The sequence below is a fragment of the Pseudochaenichthys georgianus genome, chromosome 7 (genome assembly GCF_902827115.2).
Source record: "Pseudochaenichthys georgianus chromosome 7, fPseGeo1.2, whole genome shotgun sequence".
Classification (NCBI taxonomy): Eukaryota; Metazoa; Chordata; class Actinopteri; order Perciformes; family Channichthyidae; genus Pseudochaenichthys; species Pseudochaenichthys georgianus.
The window spans coordinates 22,809,309-22,831,680 of NC_047509.1; the positions used below are offsets into that span (position 1 = coordinate 22,809,309).

At 43.0% G+C, this 22,372-nt stretch overlaps 1 protein-coding gene across 4 annotated transcripts in view; it reads left to right on the plus strand.

Moving 5' to 3' along the window:
- The window catches only part of samd11 (sterile alpha motif domain containing 11), a 47,452-nt gene that overhangs the window by 5,179 nt on the left and 19,901 nt on the right, over positions 1–22,372 (plus strand). For all 4 annotated transcript variants that reach the window (XM_034087943.2, XM_034087945.2, XM_034087944.2 and 1 more), the window contains exons 3-5: positions 7,042–7,217; positions 15,259–15,368; positions 21,953–22,045. In XM_034087943.2, coding sequence (XP_033943834.1) covers positions 7,042–7,217; positions 15,259–15,368; positions 21,953–22,045 — 379 coding nt within the window. The remainder of the gene's footprint in view (positions 1–7,041; positions 7,218–15,258; positions 15,369–21,952; positions 22,046–22,372) is intronic.

Genomic DNA, 22,372 nt, shown 5'->3' on the forward strand with positions numbered 1-22,372 from the left:
CAATCAAGGGCTCCTCTTGCAAAGTGGAATTAAAACACACACACACACACACACACACACACACACACACACACACACACACACACACACACACACACACACACACACACACACACACACACACACACACACACACACACACACACACACACACACACACACACACACACACACACACACACACACACACAGAACTTATAGCCTTTCTCATTACATTTTCATAATGTCACTTCCAATAATTTTGATGGAGAAATTATAATTAATATCACAGTGCTCCATATTATGTGAAATAATAGGAGATAGGAGTTGAGCTATTACTTAATGCGGAGTCCTCTTTTAGATTAACTTCCTTCTTTACTCCGCATCTGTTTTATGTGTTTTTGTTGTGTTTATGTTTGCTTGTGTGTTTTGCTGAAGATATGTTGCTATGGTAACACCAGAATTGGTCATTGGCCCAGAAGTGTGCAGAACTATGGTGGTGTAGAGTGTTTTTGTGCACATTTGTGTGCATCTCTTTCTGATTATTGGACAAATTAGAGATTAAGTGAGACTGTAATGATCTGCGCGCTGTGGGTCTTAATCACGCTTATAAAGATCAATTTGGAATGAATGTACCCAAATAGAAACACATTAACGTTTGTATACACGCTCTTGCAAAAACTATTTTGTGCCTCTCGTGGTTTTTCAACTATGAATAATTCAGGTAAATAACCAGTTAAAGTCTACAAACTAGCAATTGGCTTCCACTAGTGTACATTTCAGCAAGATACCAGAGATAAAGAGCTAAGTGTGTATGTGATTGTGTGTGAGCTTCTTATATTGTTGCTTACTGAATGACTGGATGCAAGTGTGTTTGGGTGTGGACCCCGTTACCAGGCAGCTGAAATAAGTTGGAGCATCTGTCTATCAGCCAAATGTGGTTTATCACAACAAAGCCAACGGCAATATTTCTAAAACCCTCCTCCTAACATCTGTGTGTGTGTGTGTGTCTGTGCGTGTGTGTGTATGTGCGCACAGAAGTGTTTGTGTTTTTCTGCCATGTGATTTCCTCTGCTAGTTACAGGCTCACTCTGTCACACCAAGCCTTTTGCAGACAGTATTGTCATGTCATAGTTTTACTTCCGCACACGCACATCCATGTGCACTCCATATGCCAACATGTATAAACACAGGATTACTGATATAATTCCACAGTGTTGTGCAGTTATGGGCACAGGTCTAGGTTATCATTACAATGTGTGAGCAATAAAGACGTAAGAAAGGGTCAGTAAGAGAAAGATAAAAGACAGATAAAGATTATATTTCATTTTGCCAGCATGAATCAGGGTCGTCTGAGTTCCTGGTTTTCCCTACACAACACAACTGATGCTCATCATTCAAATTAACTGGACCTTTATTTCATAAATGTAGTGTATTGTATGTTAAATTGTGACCCGGAAACCTCAGCAGAGAGGAAGTTCTAACCTTGAAGTGGTGTATTTTGAATAGTGTGGAAGTGTATTTAATAGAACTAACGTGTGTTGATCTTTACATGAAGATTCCATAATTGTCAGTACAACATTTGAATCCTAAAAACACAACTGAAACTCCAGTAGAATGAACCAACCACAACTTCAAGTTGTCCTTCACTTCCTCTGTGATGGGGGGGGCAGCCCAGGCGTTACCTGTAAAGCTCCCCTGCGGCGGCCGCGGTGGGCCTATCCAAACACAGGGAGGGAGAGAAGAAGGGAGGAGGAAGGAGAGAGAGAAACAAGAGGGAAAGGGTAGAGCGAGAGGCGCACTGGTACGCTTGACTGCACAGCCACTGACCTCCCAGCGCCGCCCCGGCAGCCCTCCCCTTCTCTCCGCCGCCTCTCGCCCTCTGTGCACCTCTCCCCCTCCCCCCGCTGCTCACCCATCCCTCCCCCTTGCCCTGTGCCGCTCCACTGGGCTGCAACTGCCCGCTCGGCTCAGCGCGTGGGGCCGAGGGTGCAGGAGAGCATGAGTGTGTGTGGCGGGGGCGGGGGACTTGGTCGCATGCCTGTCCGCCCTGCAGTGCTTTCTCACTTTTTTTCTCTTTCTCTCACACGGCCTTGAATAACCAAGTGTTGCCGAGAGTCGGCACATAAAACACACGTTATCAAGAATCAGATGTATTCTGCTGAGTATGATCGACATTTTCCCTTTATTATAATCTTGCATTTCAAGTCATGAGTGTTCAGTCAGGCAGCATTTTAACATCAAAATAATTTGACTTACCATCTTAACTGCCATTGCCTCTTGAATGAATTACTCACAGCAAAAATATATCAGACACTTACAAAGTAAAAGCTAAGATCTGTTTGATATGTATTTGTTGCACTGTGGAGAAATACCTTCTGTGGTTGGAGATGCACTTTATTCAAAATGAAAATATATCTTTATAGTCACTTCTGTTGACAAAAATATATATCCGTGTTCATATTGGTTTATATTTAGTGTGTTTCTAGTTTTTAAATTGAATTATCTTAGCTTTGAACTGCAAAATGTGACACTTCACAGCTTTATTAGGGTGTCACATATGCTTATTGTACGCTTAAGAACTCTGGCATTGATAATAATGACATAAATGTTGATAGAATATGCTTTATTAAATTAGTTTTTGCACAATGATGAACAAATGTGTTTAAGAGTATTATTCTGTAAACAGGACCATACAGTGTGCAATATGTGTGTACTTGTGGCAATTGGTGTGTTTGTGGTGGAGGAATGCATTTATTTATCTAATTACCTTAAATACGTGTCGAAAGGTCATTGAGTGCAGCCGATGCAAATGGGTGTCTCTATAAACAAGCAGTGTCATGGCTAGTGGTGAAAAAGCTTTCATGTTACACAAAGTACAAAGTAGGGTGTGCTGAAAAACAATAACTCAGTTTCTTCTTGTTTTGTGGCACTAATAAGAGATGTTCTACCAGCTTCTAGATATCCTTACACATTATCCTGACTATCAAACACATTATATTAACTTTATTATTGGGTTACTGTCAAAATCCTGTTACTGCGAACCATGTAAACACTTTAATCAAACTATTACTTTAATCTGATTATTCAAAGTAATCTCATTTACATACTGAGCGAACTCCATTTGATGAAAGCTTACAAATTTGAAGCTAATCACCTTTCATGGGTGCACCTGTGAAAATGTCAGGATCAGAGATGAGGGGATGAGACTAAAGTGAGGACCTTTATTTTTTGAAGAATTGCATGTCAGGCTTACACATGCACACAGTAGACAAATAGTTTGTTTTGGCCTTGTTTCAAAGCTCTTATGTGAGCATGGTAATGACCGCTTCATCCCCTCCCCATCTCCCACCCTCCTCACGCTCATTTTTTCTTCTCTCCTTCCCTGTCGTCTCCTCATTCACCCTCCCCCGTTTCCCCTAGTACTCGCGCCAAGTCGGCCCGCCATCCAGCCGACACACACACACGCACACACGCACGCATGCACGCACGCACACACACACACACACACACACACACACACACACACACACACACACACACACACACACACACACACACACACACACACACACACACACACACACACACACACACAGCGAGGTAACGGCAGACAGGCGCGTGACTCATTAGGCATTCGTCCCCCAGGGAGATCGCTGGGGGGGCGCGTGCGAGGGAGAGAGAGCGCCGCAGCTGCAGGAATGTCACGGCCGGCTACCGCTGTGTGTGTGTGCGCGTGTGTGTGTATATGCATGCGTGTGTGTGTGGGTGTGTGCTCACTCATGCTGGTTGGAGCCAGCGGCAGGGCCCTGCACCTTTCAGGAAATAACGCAAGGAGAAAAAAAACAAAACACTTATTAGTCCTATTTTTCCACCAAGAGCTCATTTAAAAGTCTGAAATACATTTAGAGAGAATGCACTAGATTGCCTTATAATTTAAACGACTTTGCTGGCAAACATGTAGCCTTGATATTAGCCTCTATTGTTTTTCAATACAACAACATTCCTTTTGCATTTTCACAATTCCCTTGCTACATTTATGAAACATTAAAGCTTTATCTACATCCTAAAGGTAAATGTTTGTAGATGTATGGGTCTTATTAATGACCATATTGAAGTCCTTTTGACTTTTGTTATTGCTTAAGACTGTCTTAGATTAAGTAGACCCAGATTACCCTATATCCAGTATACTTTACTCTTGTAGGCTGTTCAACTTCTAGTGTGATAATACATTCTATTACATTAATATAGCTATGTGTTAATGGCAGGTTTTTCTGAATGTTCGTCATGTTCTGATATGACCATTTCATGTCATGTATATATTGTTGTGTGCATGTGCATCTGTATGTATGTACGCTAGTATGTGTGTCTTTTGAGTGTAAATGTGAAGCCCAGATATATTTCTTGGCTGCCTGACTGGCAGAAAGCGTGGGAGGTGATATTCATAGAGGTGCTTTTAGTGGGACTTTTATGAGAGACTTTTTTCCATGGCTGAAAGGAGGTTGACCACACACAGTAAGGTTGCCTCAGCTTTGTGCACACACACCGTGTTCGTGTATGTGCACGTACGTGCCTGAGTGCTCAGGCGCCCTTCCTTTGAGCGCTCCTACGTGGGCTGCCAGGGGTGTGTTTGCTTCGTGTTTTGTTTCGGAGAGCCCTCCCCCGTGCTGCGGAAGTGTTGCCGGAAGCAGTGGGAGCTCACCCCCAGTTCTGCGTCAGTGCCACTAAAGAAAGGATCGGGGCTTTCCGGGAGGAGAGAAGAGGGAGGAAGGGGGGGGAGGGGTTCTATCAGCCTGGGTATGTCACGGCCATGTGGGTGGTTGTCCACACACTCACACACACTCACACACACTCACACAGCAGTCACGACTGGTCTTAGACAAACTATTCTTGTGTGCACTATTTTGCTGGCATGCTAGTAAAATCCCCTGCTTTAGTGGGGAATTCTAAGGAACAGGTGTGTGAGAGAGTGTGCATGCTTATGAGTGTGTATATGGTGAGCAGGGGTGCCGCCAGGGATTTTGGGCCCCATGAAAAGATAATTACATTGGTTACTTCAACGTTTTTTTCTTAATGTTCTAAAATAGTTTGGGCCCCTGTCAGTCACGGGCCCTTAGAATCGTCCTAACTTTTCACCCCCTTACGGCGCCCCTGATGGTGAGGGTAACTTTACGTTTTGTCCTGACAATATGAAGCCAGCATTAAGAGACCTCGAGGTGGAGAGTTTATATCTCAAAGTTGTGTTTCTGACAGATGAAACTGTGGTTGAATCCATGGAAAATTGTTGTTCTGATGTTCGGCTCCTTCCTCTAATGCGCCATGTCTTAAGCTCTAGCACTAATTTTCTACAGCAAGGCGTTGTGTGGAAAGAGCAGAAGTATAAGAAAGTATTTCACTGTCCTCAAACACTGGAGCAGAACAGGAAAGAAGAAAGGAGGAAAAACCTCTTTTCTGGCAAGGCATGATAAAAAAAGAGAAGGAGTGAGATGTGCAGAAGTCTGTGGCCTGCTCTTCCTGGGGGAGGTTTTCATCTTTCTCTGTCTTCCACCCCCAAACTCTTTTTAATGTCTGCCATTTGAGAGACTCCAGAGGGGCTGCACCTGTTTGCCTCTTGGCTAGGAGCCCCCAAATCCCTCCTCCTGCCTCCGCCTGCCACTCACGCTGCCGCGCTTCCTGGGATGGAAGAACAGGGGAAGGAGGGAGCAGGGAGGAATGGTGGAGAGCAGGGTTGCGTGTGGCGGAAGGGATAGCTCGAGGACTTAAAGGCGTCCGGGAGTCAGAGATGTAGGCGTAGAGAGAGGGAGGGAGAGAGACAAAGAGAGAGAGGGAGGGAGAGAGACAGAGAGGGGGAAATAGTTTCAAATCCAAGTCCACTCCTCACCAGACAGACTTTCCTTCTGTGAGGCTTTCTCTTGCTCTCATGTTTTGATTCACCACATTCTCTTTCATTTCTGCACCTTTCTTTTCTATACAAACCCACTTCCCCCTCTCTCTCACTTGTTCACTTTTCCCCTCAGCTTCCTCACTGACTTCCTCCCCGGCTCAATCTCTTCTCCTCTCTTCCCTTCTCTACTCCTCTTTCTCCCCCTCCTCCGTTATCTCTGTGATAGGACCATGTTAATCTGCAGTGACCTCTTCAGGTCATATTAAAGGTCGCCCAGCTTCACTTCCTAACATCCCTAGGGCCATTCTCTCCTCTCTCTCCCTTCTTCTCTCCGCATACTCCTGGCAGCATTGGGGTAAAATAAACACTCATTTCACGAACCAACTTTTCTCCATATCCGTTTAGTTGTAGAGTAGAAAAGTATGGCAAACGTGACTTCTGTGTTTGGTGCTTAAAAAAACAGCCTGGTGTAAAATAAGTTAATGCGTAAAAACCCAGTTGAACTAATGTAAAGTATTGGAGGGTTTTTTCAGTATTACTTTATAATTCTTTTCACCAAGAGTATGTGTAACTTTAGGATATCTAGCTGGAGGCTGAATGTCAATACAACAGATTCTGTTGTTTTGGTTTCAGTGCGGCTCATTGGTCCCAGCTGCACTGGCATTTATATTAATGCAGTTGAAGCACTTTTTTTTAGCTGGAAGCTTGTATTAAATTATTCTAGTTTCTGATGAAGATATTCCAAAACAGTTATTTGTGTTACTGATGCAATCTGTCCTCAGCCCTGTCCAATAATCTCGTTTTTATTTAGACCGCCCATCATGGTACAAACGGATCCATGTAAAAGTTATTTGGGACAAGGTTTTATTTCAAAGTGTTAATTATATAAAGGTAGATACTGATGGTTTCCTTATACCATTAAACTGTTTTTTTCAGTTTGATCAAGTTTTCTATTTGAATTGTCGCTTGGAGAGGCATAGACAAAAACTGCCATCTGGCTAAATATTTAGATTCGTCCTGTATGTACACTTCAACGTGTTGAATCTTCAATAAAAGAATCATGCAAATGATCAAAACGAGTCAGAACATCAAACACAAGCAAATGAATTATCTCATTCAACAATTTGACAAGCTGTAAATCCTGTTGCTCAAGTGTTCCCTTCTTCTTTGTTTTGCAGAACCGCGGGCGCTTGGCTGAGAAACGAACCATCCCCCTCCCCCCAAACCGGGTGCCCAAGAAGGAGCTGGCCTCCATCTTCAGCAGTGACGACAGTGAAGGCAGCGAGCGGGCCAGTGGGGACCATGCCCACATCAAACAGGAGGACGAGTTGCATTACAGTATCATGAGAAAGAGGTAAGAGCACCTGTGACTCCTCTGGCCATATCTTCAATAAAATATTCAAACGTTGTGTATTGAGATGGCTACAAAAAGAACATCTCATGAAGTGAAAATGATTCAGTTCCTATGTTTGGTCCGTTTCTGTCTAAAAGCAGAAGGCTGCAACATTTGTCTTAATGACACCTCGGACGTGTGTGCATTACTTTCATTCAAAATGACTTTAAAGGCTCATTTTGAGACGAACAGACAAAGAACCGTGTTTCGAAAATAAACTTCCAGCGTTTGGGATGTCTAATGGCAGGATGTGTGCTGAGCTTTGAACGTGTTAATTGGTTCGTTGGTTTGCGTCTTGTAGCTCCTGCCAACTCTCAGTGAATCTGTCTTGACTTGATATTGAAAGGCTGAGTTACCTGACTCATCTCTGTCTGCTTCATCGCATCCCATGCTGTGCTTGGGAGTGGTGTGGGAGTATTTCATATAAAACATTTATAGGTGGTAGCGTCTTCATGTCATGATGATATACCTTTTAATCTTAAGCTTTAAGAATGTTTTAAAAATGGTTATAAAGAAATATCTTTAGAATCTATGTTCATTAAGATATGCAACCATTTGTGCAGCAAATTATTATATAAAGTGCACATTTTTAAATTTCATATATAATAATATTAATTTAGTTGAAAACACAAACATTCAGTAGTACATGCTGCCCTTTAAAAACACCTAGTATCTATAAACAGTAAGTCTTTGGTTTATTTTCTAAATTAAACAAAGTTGCTTTTTTATATATATCATTCCATTGCTGTTTGACTCTTTTTCAAAACTGACATTTTCCTCAATAATGGATACACATAAGATTGCACTGGTCATACAATTGTAAACTACATTTACAAAAATCCTGTCCGGAGTCAAGTGAAGATTTCTGTTCACATCTTCATGCAGTACATGCAAATGCACCCATGCAGGGTTACACTGAGGTCACCACATTAAGAAATGAAAATAGGCGCTCCCAATATCTAATGGCCTTCACTCGGCTACAAACATGATCTGAATAAAAGATGCAGTTATACATATTTTTTCAATGATTTCCCTATACAATCTTTGAGACATTTGAAGTGACAGAAATAAAGACATTCTCCATGTGGAACAAACATCACACACATGTGTTATGCTAGGGACAGACATAATGCAGAAGCTGTTCATTGATTAACCTCAGAAAGTCCCCAGCTGCATTATAAGCAGCTTGTGCAACCTCATTACTGAAGGGGATGTTTTTCATGTCTTGAGACTTGCGTGTGACACGGCGGACAGCACAGCAACTGTGAAGCCTTAAATGGATCCAGTAACCTCATTTAAGAGGGCTTTCCCTCCCCCTGACACTTGTGCCGCTGGCGTGTTAAGATGATAATGAATTTAAAGAACACTTATGACTAATATGTCAGGCTCTTACCCTTTGAAAGGCGACGGACTCGCTGGAGCCACAGCTCCGGTCTGTCCTGGGCATCCGTCTCAGCCCTGCTTTATCCCCTCGTGTGGGTCTGGACGAACGGGATAATGGGATGTCCAATCACGGAAATGTGATTTCCATTGACCGCAGCTTCGTAAGTGAGTCGTAGAAGGGTCTTAACAAATTGGATTTAGCCAATGGATGTGAAAAATACAGGGCCTCTGTATACATGAGTGAGCGTATCAGTGCTGTCTCATCCACACATCATCAAGGCTGGCGGCAGCACCGTGTCTCACCCACTTGGTTGCTTCAACCTACCTACTGTCATTATGCTTTAATCTACATCGGCACATCACAACGGAACATAAAAAAAAGAAATCCTAACGTAAGGCTGATGCAGTAAACTGGAGGTGTCATTACATTAGAAGATATTTATGGCTTTCAACTCCACTCCAGTGTTTTAGTGTATAGTTTAATATAAATGGTCTCTTTCTGAAACATTAGAGCAGATTGTTTGGGCGGTTCAGGTGTCTGGCTTTGTATTGAGAGGATTTGTCTGTCAGTGTCAACAAGTGCTGCTGTCGAAGCTCATTCATCATTCTCATCCGGTCGCCCCCTCAAGTTCATTATACACAGGGACACCTTCTTTTAACCAGATTAATGCTAATATTTGCTGGCTCTGCTGACAATTAGTTTAGTTTGTTCTCCACAGATCTGTGCTCATCCTGCTGAATAAGCACCGAGCACCTAGAGACTGAACTGCTGCCAAATCACAGAGCAAACCAAATAATCATTATCACAATAAGGTGTATGTAGAAGATCCTTGGGGTGTGAGAACCAAAGTCTAGTGTGGCTCCTGTGAAACACACAGGAACTGAAAGGCAAAAACAAAATCACGTTTTCCTATCACCTTTGTGTATTGCCTTGGTATCAGTGCTGCAAATAGTTTCTATCTGACATTTTTCTAACACTGATTTATGGATTTCAGCTCAGGGACTAAATATTTGATACTGGTACTTTTTGAATTTAGTGACTTGAGAGGGACAAGACAAAGCCTCGAGGGTTTGTTTTAGTCGCCTGAAGACAACAAGGCTTTGATTGAAAAGTGCTGACTGAGAGTCGGGGTAGTTACCCGCCAACCAGCGGAGATTAGATATGTTACACCCGCTGACGTCTGAAAAAAGAAATCCTCCATGCCCATTATTAGCATCACCAAAAACAAAGGCAGTTTCATAATTTTGAATCATGCATTAAACCATTTGCTACTTGATCACTTGCATATGCAAATGCTTCCTTCTACAAAAACATATTAAAACATACCAAGTTGTTTGGTTTGTGTTCAACTTAATCTGACTGTCAGAGGCTAACACTGTCTTCATATACAGTAAGGGCCATATTGTCCTGTTCTCATCCACTCAGCAGGGCGTACAGCTGATTGAAACCAACATCCCTAACCTACCAACATCCCATATAATATGTTATCTTCTGGCTTCTCTGCATCCAGCAGCAAAGTTTGATTTAATGTGGGTGTAATTTTGATATTCCTGGTTAAAGCATTGAAGTGTGAAAGCAATTGTTCATAGACATTTAAAATAATCAGATTTGACTTCTTACTATCTTATTTTGTTTTACAGCCAACCTCTCTATATGAGAACATATATTTTCATTGAGCAGCATTGGCACATTTTGGTTAATGGAGGTCTGTACTCAATCTGTGCAATAAGCAGAGAAAGAAAAATATATTTATGCTTAGTTAGCCCCTGTATGTGTTTTGCATTTGACATGTTGCCCTCTGGCTGTATTGAACAACTGTGTCATTGCCTTATGCCAGTAAGAGGTCACGGACAGTGTGAAATTACTGGAAGTGGTTCCTCCCTGAATCACTAATTAGTGCGCTTGGAGGTTTTATAGCGTTGTAGAGGAGCTTTCCGCTTCAAGAATCTTTGGCCTTGTTTACACGCATTTACCATGGCAACATAGTCACAGCAATTTAGTAGTTGATTGGGCGTTTGCTAGCAGCAAGACGTCCGTTATGTTCACATAGACAGTGTTTTGTTTGTTAACTCCCTATCAAAACACAGGATCAATGAAAAGATGGTCAGCAGTTTTCCAGTAATCTTTGTCTCAGATTTGGCATTTGATTGAAGCGTGAGTTTCATCATTTCCACATGTAAAGAATACAGTGCTTACTAATCACGTCTTCCGCTTTGTTTAAATCTGCCAAATATATTATGAATCATGGTGCCACAGTGTGCCCCAACACATTACATTAGACTGTAAATACTACAGATAATTTTCATTAAAACTATTGTTCTGAATTAGAAAAATTAGAGAAATATGAGTAAAAAACATCTCATAAGGTGTAGCCAGAGGAGGAATGAGCAGTAAATCCAGCAGTAAGTGCATAGCTCAGTGCATTTCCATTGTACTTTTCCTTTACTCCATTGGCTGCCTTATCGTACAGCAGAGCAACAACAAGGAGATGTGAAGTCCAAGTGAAGCCAGGCTACTCTTACTTATTTATGTATCCATTTCTGTATTTATTCATTAACCCCTCTGCTTGCGGTGTTCCCAGTTGTGGGGTTTCTATCAAACTGTGAGCAGCATGACAATTGTGTTTCCATTACCAATAAGAATCAGACAAAATGTATACAGAACAGATTGATATTCAGTCTTTAATTTTTGAGGGCCAAAAGTTTAGATTATTAAAAAAGAAAATGCTTTCACATTCTCCTGCGGACCATGATTGAAACTTCAATCAATCAATCAATCAATCAATGTTTATTTATATAGCCCAATATCACAAATGTTACATTTGTCTCAGTGGTCTTCACAGTTTGTACAGAATATCAGTATGACAATACGACACCCTCTGTCCTTTGACCCTCACATCGTACAAGGAAAAACTTCCGAAGAAAACCCAGTTTAAAGGGAAAAATGGGAGAAACCTCAGGGAGAGCAACAGAGGAGGGATCCCTCTCCCAGGACAGACAGACGTGCAATAGATGCCGTGTGTAAATTGAAAAGATAATACATTTGCAACATAGGTAGTCCAAATGTTTGGAAGTGCATGTGTGTATAATAGGAAGATGAATCCACGAGGATATCCATCCAGGACCGATGATCCAGGACCACAGCCACGACTCAAGATCCAGGGCTCGCGATCCAGGACACAGGACCGCAGGATCATCCATGACTCCGGATCCCAGCCTATATAGACACCAAAAAGAAAGACAAACTTGACTCATTCATTATTTTTCTCAGCATTTGCCCAGGTCTACTTCCCACCATGCTCTGGTTGTTGAATAGTACATACTGCCCGGTAGTATTTGAATGTTGCTCTTGGCCACCTGTGCAGGTTAGAGGCTGTGTGTTGGGGCTGTGGTTTTTAGAGCAAAAGGGGTCACACAGGAAACCTGCTAGCACAAGAGGTTACACACAGCGCTTGCAACCTTTCTCTGTCTTCCCTGTCTCTCTTTCTCTCCCTCCTCATCCAACTTCTCCACCTTCACATCCATGCTGTCTGTCTGTCAGCGCTTTCCCAGTGGTGGTGTGAGACATGGCGTCAGGGTGCCTGAGCTGCCAGCTCACGCTGTGACCTCCAGCCCCGCCACCTCAGCTCCGCGTGCCAATGCCACAGCAGGCCACCACTGGGCATTAACAATGAGTCGACTGCCTCTGCCAGAAATAGAGATTTGTCATGCTGTTCAGACTGACTTTGAATGGTCAGAAGGAGCACAACCTTTTCTTACTCAAAGAAAAAGCCCCTAGAACTGACTTATGAATTTTTCTCAAACTAACCATTTTTATAGCATTTTTATGGAGATCTATGATTTAGCAATACAAAGTTTATCTATCATTAATGTGAAAATATAGAAAAGTAATCTACCACATATTTGAGTATTGAGTAGCAAAGACTATGATAAGTGATGCAATATGTGTATTTTGAATGCTTAGACAAGATCCATTAAAAGAAAGATGTAGTAATGAGTGCTATATGTTGCCTATAATGTATCAACTATCAAAGTTTCCAGCATCGAATGCTTGGTCGGATTTCTGGGCTTTCCCCCCGTCTTTTCTTGATCGCATAATTATATCACAATATATATAACACAATATATTCAGTTTAATCCAACATAATTTACAGATTTAAAAAAGGCTTAAAACATGAACGATTATCTTGGTATCAGCACCTAAAATGTGATTAATATTTGCACCATTATCAGATTGCAATGGATAGCCAGCCATTGCATGATTGGATAAGTTATAGCCAGACTGTGTAGTATCATCTCAGTAATGTTGGATACCAGCGGTATCCATGACAGACGTTGAGTATTAACACATATTCGTCATCCCGTTTCTGGGTCAGTGTGTCTGTCCTGTGGCCAGAGAAGAGGGGTATGGTATTGACCACTTTAGGGATGAGATGATTGTCTTGTCGACGTGCACCTAGGTGATAAGAAGGGAGCTCATGTCCTTCTTCGCTATCAGGCCCAACAGCTTCAATACAACCCCACCCCCCATCCTCTCCAAGGCCCCCGTCCTTCCAAGCCGTCCCCGGCCTTAGGAGCTCCTTAGGGAGTGCTGACTCAGGTGACTGGGTCTTAAACACCATCTCGAACCCCCCTTCATCTTCCAGGGCTTGAGTATGACCTTCCCTCCACCCAGAGAAAGAGAGGGGGCGGGGGTTGAGGAAGGGCAGCGAGGCATTAGCCCAAGCCCAGGCGGGACAGCTCAGGAAAAGTGTGCTAATTACCCCCACTAACAATGTCCTTGCCGTTCATGGCTTAGAGCGTCCACTTTGCCACGGGATAATTACCCCGTCACCTCTCGGAGAAGTTCAGGATGGCATTATCATGATCACTTTAAATTATGGATAGAGGGTGGTGTAATATGCAGCTAGGTGGTTGAGTGATTTGGCTTTAGTTTCTAACTGTAGAGTGTGTAACTGCAGTTTGTGTGTTTTTTGTTAGAGTCACTGGTTGACGCAGATACATTATTATATGAATTTAAGCTCAATTTAAGAAAACCCTGCATCTCATTTTCTTTTTGAAGAAAACCATTGGGCTCTCAGACACAGATACCTACTAATTTTAGCAAGTTATACTCTAAAATAAGACGTCTATAATTAGCCTAAAGAGTTTGTCACGGTCCAATCAAGCGTCCTTTTACTAAGCAACTGATGGTGATTGTTTTTTCTGGGACTTTTTCTTTGGTCATTGGTTCTCTGTGACCGATTGATCACTTGTAAAGCCAGCATGGCTAGTGTTAGGCCCTTCAATGCTTTCCTTCATCTTTTCTGTTAGCGTGTGGAAAACAGCTTGGCGACCAATAGCCTGACATTACAGCAGGAGCCTGTAATCATGGGACTGTAAAAACCCAAATCCAGCAGCCGCAAACAGTGTGGCCTCATCATAGTGGTGGCAGCTAAGAACCATTCACCGCTTCTGTCCCATAAACCGTGTCATACCAGACCCCCTTCATAGATGATTCTGCTTTCAATAAAGTTGCCAGTTAAGCCTATAAACGAGATTCCCGCTGACACAAGAGGATGCTGATACCATCAAACTGACGTGTTTAAATGCTGCATGTTTATAGGGTTATTTTATGAACAAAATGATAGTGTACATTATGTTTCCGTTTTAGCTTCAAATGCTCTTCCATGTAGCATACGTTTCACAATCATTTTACTAGAAATTATATTAGACCAAAACCTGATATATTCAACCCTCGACCTCTCCTACCACACAAGCTGTTTGCCATTACACTGTGACTATGCTGGCACTGCACCGCTGCTATACTCCCTCAAACTCTAAACGCCTATTTCCCATCATTATGCCATTTAATGCGATCTGGATCTGGATCAGGTTGCAAATGAAATACCTCCATGACACAGTTGTTTGGGTCCAGTGTGGGGAGGTAAGAGAGGCGCCTGGTGGAGCGACAAAGTGGCTCCAACCAGACCTGGGCTTACTCTGTGAAGCCTCCTCCTGCTCCTCCTCTGGGTGCTGGAGGGCAGGACATGGTATTTGAGAGACTTTAGTGGACTTCTCCTGTTGAAACGTATGACAATAAAAAACCTGAATCCCATAATCATATACACCAGATTCATTCTACCGGTTCATGGTTTGTCTGGTATTTTGTATCATCTGTCATTTCACACTTTTCAATTGCCATATTTCTCTTAAAACAGCAGTTGGCGACCCAAGTAATAAAGGGCAATAATCAGGCTTTAAGCTGCTGAACTGCTTTTGAATTGTGAATATGTTTGTGAATGCATCTTAGTGTGGAAGATGAGTAGGGATGAGACCCAGAAGTGCTGCATGCAGTATCTGTCAGAGTGTATTACACACCTCAGAGCTGAACGCCTGTTGACAGGACAGCCACTTGTAGCTTCTGAGTCTGTGTGGAGGTATGCCTTCATGAGAGTGCTGTCTGGAAGGAGGATTTGTGTGTTGAATACATACTGTATATAGTGTGTAAAATAGCAATGCTGCTCCTGCTATATTAAACATTCATTTAGATTGCATTGTGGAATTACGTTTGTTAAGGGCTGCTTTTAAATGTGTTAAACCTCTCTTTCCTGTGTGTGTGTCTGTGTGTGTGTTACAGTCGTGACGGTGACCTCTCTACAATCATCTCCAACCTGCACCACACCAGACAGCACGGCATGCCAGAGGGCGAGTCAGCCTCCGACCACAACACCAGTACTGGGCACACAGGTAGGACCCCCGTTCATCCGGTGTGTGTTTGTGTGTGTTTTCGAAAGGATTGTCAGGATTTATTCTTTTCTTTTTCTTTCTTTCTTCGCACCCAACGTGATGATACCCTTTACATCTTCTCTACCATATATAAATGTTCCGCTACGTATTTCATTGACTCTAATTAATGTGATTTGGGGGAATGTAACATAAGCTTATTACTCATTCCTTAAGGTTGCTCTCAAGTTGATTACTTAATGTTCTTCCTGTATTTCTGCCCCACTCCAGGATTTGTGTTAAACCCCCTGTTTTAAATTACTTCTGAATAAATAGCTTTGTTTGCCATTAATCCAGTTTAATATAAGCAGAGGAACCATGGTGTGCATGTGCTTAGAGCTTTCCTAACAGCTTACAGACAGAATACAGACAGCATTTAATCATTTAATTGTCAAGATGCTTGTATGAGGATATTGTGCGGCTAAACATATGTTTGTAAAGCAGCCTCTGTGGATATCAATATTCAGCTTTCAACAAAGTGATGTACCTTTTTTAATGACATTTGTTTTTGTTGGGTACTGAACCCCAACAAGGTATGATTTACATCTCACATTAAAATCTCTGCAAGGATGACCCTACTTTATGCCCTCCCACATGGAACTGAATTTAGTATCAACTATAGTAATTATTATCAATATAAACTATAATTGTCAGGATTTTTTCAAATATATGATGACTCTGGCTTAGTTAAAAATCTGCTGAATCGAATACATTGCATCATCCAATCTAAACAACTGTTTTAACAAATGCATTTCCCCCTTATGAAATGTGCCCTGGGTTTGTCCCTTCTTATAACATTAAAGGCACAGCTAGTGGCATCATCAGTGCAGACCCAACCACTTCTCTCTGGGTGTTCATCTCTACTGTCTGCTAATTTCCCATACGGTGCCTGTGATATCAGGCAGAGTGGGTGGAAGGTGAAGGGTATTAGACTGCTCAACAGCCAGCCCAGCCAGTGTCTTAAACCCTGGTTTGGGAAGGATTTTCACCCAAATACTGGCCTAATCAGCCGCTAAACTTAATGTAGAAATCAGAGCCCTGGGTAGTTATCTTAATAGAGGAACACACAAGGGGATAGAGGCAGGTGGGTGGGGGTTGATGGAGGAAGGGGTGAACACAGTGTGGCCCACGCCGAGGGGGGTCCAAGCCCCTAAAATCTGTTCGTTTGAGCATTAAAGGGAGATTTAACAGGCTGCCTAAGCAGCTCGCTCAGTGTCTGTAAACAAGTCCAATCCGATCAGCCACTGGCTCTAATTCTGTCTGCCAGTGAAATTAGACGCACACCGGTTAACAAACACACAATTACACACAAATAACACATATTTATACAGATGCGTGCCCACACAAAATCAACACAAGTTCAAATTGGTGTCCAAATACATTCTGTAGGTGGGTGTACGACGTTTTAGAGCAGTGGTTTATTTAACTTTAAGATAGATGAGACTAAATGCAGCTCACTGTCTATGATATTGTGTTTACTCTGTTCCATTAGTCAATGCTCCTATTTGTCTTATCCTCCAAAAGTGTTTAACGTCATTCAATAAACTGTGGAGGGAGAGAATATGAAAGGCAGCGAGTAGGACAGCTGAGGAATTAAGGATAAGAGAAAAAAAAGTCTGCAACAGTGATGCAGTGATGGGAGAAACATTTGGAAATAGAGAGACAGAGGAAAGAGAGATGAATGATTGGTGCCGGTATCAGGGGAGGGCAGACGGCAGCTATGGCGGCGGATGGCTCTGTGTGTATCTTTTTGTGTGTGTGTATATTTGTGTGTGGGTCTCTGTGTGTGTGTGTGTGTGTGTGTGTGTGTGTGTGTGTGTGTGTGTGTGTGTGTGTGTGTGTGTGTGTGTGTGTGTGTGTGTGTGTGTGTGTGTGTGTGTGTGTGTGTGTGTGTGTGTGTGTGTGTGTGTGTGTGTGTGTGTGTGTGTGTGTGTGTGTGTGTGTGTGTGGGTCAGGAGGAAAGGGAAGTAGGCTTGCCGGGTCGTCTCTGCGCCGTAGTGGGCCGTTAATTAAATCTGAGGGACAGACAGGAGGGCTGCCTTCCTCCTTCTCTTCTTCTCTCCATCCCTCCCTCCCTCATTCGCTCTCTCACTCCCCAGCCGCTGGCTATTCAGAGGCTCTGTGAGAGGGGGAGGGAGGCGGGAGGGGGAGGCAGGGGCGCCGACGCTGAGAGTCTGGCTGCCTGTGGAGACTGTAAACCGTGGCTCTGCGGTCAGACCGGAGACTCAAACAGGCAGATAAGGTGTTTTGGACCGCCACTCTCCGTCTCCTCTGCTCCCTGTACTCAGTGTGTGTGTGGTTGGGGGTTGCAGCAGTGGTTTGGGGCTTGAGCACATTTTTGTGTGTGTGCACCTTTCCGTGTGTGGTTTTAAATGCCTGGTTTTAGATGTTTGCTTGCGTGTGAATCTGCAGCCCAGCGTGTTTGTGCAAGACCTTTTTCTTCCAAACTGATTGAGAGTGAGGATTGCTTTTAAAGTATTACCAGCTAGTTATTACATGATTAGCGTAGAAAGGGAACTCTAAACAAAAGTAAACACTCAAGGATTTCTGATGATATTATCTCTGTCATGCAGAAGCAAAAAGGAAATGTGGGTTGTAAATATTTAAAAACATCCCACTCTGTAATAGGAAAGTAATTGTCCTGTCGTAACAGAATGGCCTCTCAGGGTTATTGTTCGTATGCTTCTGTCAATAAAACTGTCTCGCAGCTGCCTACATTAATGGCTGAGGAAATACAAAATCAAACTGCTTTTTTCTGTCCCTTCCTGATGTTTAGAGTAATATATTGCTAAGCAACACTCTTCTTACTTTGTTAGTACTGACAACAGTAAGTGGAAATATTGTTTCTTTGCATATTAGAGAAGAATTCCAAATTCATTCATGGTGTATTAAAGACTTTATTAAGAACTACTTAAGATTTGCATGTTCTTACAAGAACAGTTGGCTAGTAAAAGCTGCTGTATATTTCCTTAATATCTATATATAAATAATTGCTGGACTGGCAGACGACTACAGAAGTCAAAGAAAGCAGAACATCAGGCGGAGGATGCTAGTTAATTAAAACAATTTGATTGAAATGTATAACCTTTACTATCATAACAATCTCAGCCCATAACTTATTATAAACAAACAACGGTTACTTCTTAATTAAAACATTACTTGAGTGCATCCACACCTGTAGACCAGATAAACCTACTGAATAAAATCTTGCATAAATAGCCTGTGGGTTTAGTTTTTAATTGTGTTGAATAAATATACAGTATTGCAAATGGGACATTTATACATATTCTTCTTCTTCTTCTTCTTCTTCTTCTTCTTCTTCTTCTTCTTCTTCTTCTTCTTCTTCTTCTTCTTCTTCTTCTTCTTCTTCTTCTTCTTCTTCTTCTTCTTCTTCTTCTTCTTCTTCTTCTTCTTCTTCTTCTTCTTCTTCTTGAGTTGTGTTCTTCCACATTGCTCTAAATGTCTGTCTTCCTGTTGAAAACACAGAACATAACAAACAGAGGAGCGGTGTTACTCTGTGTACACTTGCACGTTTTTGGAGGTGGCACATCCTTCCCTCAGCGTGAGCAAATGTGCCTCTCTCCCCATCTCCATCACCCACCCTTCCCTCCCCTCCCTCGCCCAGCTCTATTGGCCTGTAAGCCAATCAATGGCAGGGCTTTCAGGGCCGGCGGAGGCCCCGGCGCACGGAGGGGGATCAATAAGTTATTAGCACCATTCTGTCAGCTGTAATGTGGAGATTGATCGGGGGGCTGCGGCTGGCGGCCCACCCTACGTCCCCGCCTGTCATTCCCCCCCTTCTCTTCACACAGCCCCCCCTCCTCGGCCTGATAAAGATGACAGATTAACGGAGTAAGAGAGGAATTAAGGAGTCTGGCTGTCTGAGCTGTCACCACGCTCCATGGGATGGAGAGTGGAGAGGAAGGACTAAAGTTTGAGCGGAGGAGAGGAAATCAGAGAGTAAGAAAGAAAGAGGAATGCCTTCCTGACTGTTTGCCCTGGTGGTGTCACATGAAAGAGAAAGGGTTTAGGTCCTGCTGTTTCCTTTTTCTCTATATGTCCCACTGTTTTTATCCCTCTTTACTCTCAGTGGGAAGAACGGCAAATAAGGAGGAGGTTAACTAGCATGGAGGAACTGAGGCAAAGGCTACAAGATTGGGTGGTCGCGAAGAAGCAAGCCTGTAGTGTAGGCTGCAATGAACAGCAACACAGGGAGCTACATCATAGCAACTAATGCTATTCACACATAATAGTTGCACTGTTTTGAGAGTTTAAATCACAGTCAACTCCTGACTCCATAACCACTAATTCTTCAGCCATATTAACAAGCATATGGTAGTATAATGCTCGGGGTGGTAAAACGTGACTGTATTCAGCGTTAGTGGGAGTAAAAGGGTTAGCATACACTCTAGTAGAGCTCAGGGTTTGGCATTAAAAGGGAGTGCCGGTGCTCTAAGAAGCCCCATTTAATTGGCTTTAAAAGCTTTCCGCCCTCAAATCTCTGGCCCTCGGGCACTCGGCTCAGGAGACGCAGCGTCTTGAGTGAGGTCGGCTCAAGAGACGACTCAAGTGTGTGTGTTTGATCATGAGAGGCTCAGGGTGTGGGCGTTAGCAGAATGTGTGTGTGTTTGGTAGAAGAGGGGGTTAAACTAATGGGCGTCCTGTCTCTCTCTCATTGTTAATATTCCACTAATAGGATAGGAGGCCTCTTTGTGGGTTTTTCGTTTGTAGGACCAGTGAAAGAAATCTACTGAACATGATTTAAAAATGAGAGAGAAAACTGAATGAGATATCATTTAGGAGATGATAGAAAATGTAGAAATTGTGAAAGACTTGTTTGTGCGTTAGTGCACACTTGTCCATTAGCCCTACCCTTCCCTACGCTGTCTCCTCAGGATGGTGAAGGGAGTGGATCTCCTCAGGTCCTGAGAGGCAACATCAAACACTGGATCATTAGTGAACCTCCCCCTCTCCCTCTCCCTCGCTCCCCCTTTCTCGTTTGCTTGCTCACTCTCATATCAACACCAGTACTCTTTCTGTAGCCCAACAAAATCCTTTGAGTCCAATCCAAATATCTGTCTGTCTCTTTCTGTGTCTTGTTATAGAGAAAGAGTAGCATGCGTTTAGGGGGTTGGTTGTAAGGGTTAAAGGTCGGCATCCACTCCAGCTTCACTACTCTGTTGATGACTGTCCGCCTGTTACTAAGGTAACAATAATATCATGACTGGACATGCGAAAAAAGCGCCAAATGTTGTTTGCTTGGGCATTGCTACAAAATTACCTTGTGGTATTTATTTCCTTTTTTTCATCATTTGCTCAGCAAATGAACAAATGATGAGAAATTGCTTTGTTGAAAAATAGAGACAGAAAGAAAGAGAGAGGGCCCAATCTGCTTGAGGGGGAGGAAAAAAAACGTTTCCTATCTTAAAAATACTTGCGAAATGCAAGAAAAAGAGAGAGAAGGGAAGCAAGTGCTGCCGGTGCCTTGCTGTGTGTGGAGGCAGAAATAAAAACAGAGGAAAAACAGAGGCGATGACATAGAAATAAAGAAAGGAAGAGAGAGAGAGAGATTGATAGAGCAATGACAAACGGCTTTCCTTCCTGCCGGCGCTGCATGCGATGTGCTCGACATCCCCTCTCTCTCTGATTAGGCCTGTATTGATTTGAGGTGTGTTTAAGGGGGGTGGAGGTGAGGCGATTGGGTGGGAAGGAAGAGGGGGATGAGAGGGGAGGCAGTAGGGGGGTGCTGTAATTGTACACTAGATGCTCCTCTTTGGTGGCAGGGGAGGAGGTAGAGGGAGAACATGGAGGAAGATACAGAGGCAGGGAGAGAGAGAAAACACAGAAGGAAAGAGATGGACACATAAGACAAGGACATCATGTGAAGTTTGTTCTTATGGGGAGGACAGCAACAAGAGAAATAACTAATGACGTATTGTATACATAATGTAGGCTGAGAGAGTTTTCTCTAGCAGATGAGAGGCTCTCGTGCACTTTAGTTCAGGCAGAGGCTTTTGTGCCTACATCTGGAAAAATAAGAAAGAAAGAATAGAGAGGAAGAACAGTGATAACACTTGAGGACAGACTGCTGGAAAGAGACGTTGTAGGGGAGACGCAGAGAGACAGAGCCTTCCTCCTTCCTTCAAATACACACACACACACACACACACACACACACACACACACACACACACACACACACACACACACACACACACACACACACACACACACACACACACACACACACACACACACACACACACACACACACACACACTTGTGAGTGGGCCGGGCAGATCTTTCATCCACGGCGTTGCAGGCCCCCTCTCATATCTGACAGAACAGGCACATCTCCAGACGCCCGTGGCTCGCTTCACTCACTCGCTTTCTCACCACCTATCACTTTTTTTTTTTTGTGCTCCTTTCACTCTCTCTCTCTTCTAACTGCATTTAGAAAGCAGCTGCCATGTATACAGGTACGCAAAGCGGCAACATTTAGCTTTTATTGCGATCTTTTCACTGACGGCTCTTTTGTTTTTTTACAGATGACCTTCTAAGCAAGAGAAGAAGCTTCTCCCCCAACAGCAGCAGCGAGTGTCCCTCTGACAGCAAGAAGTCACGTAGCGTATCCCCCAAAGGTAAGACCACACACAGTATTTGTGTGTTGTGACATTACAGATGTGGGTGGATGTGCAATTTCAGGAAATGAGGGAAAATTCTAGGATAAAAGACAGGTTGGTGTTAAAGTAAAAGAGAATGGAAGGAAGAAAACAAGAGAAACATGAGGCGGTATTAGCTGCCTGGGGTTAGTGTGTTCGAGTCTCAATTTCCCACATATTTAAAGACACACTTTCATGCCATTCTTTCCATCCACACATTTCTCTCTCTCACAAACATATCAATTTGCAGATACAGTAAAAGGTCACCCAAATCCAAAACAATGTTTATCCTCTCATACCATTAAC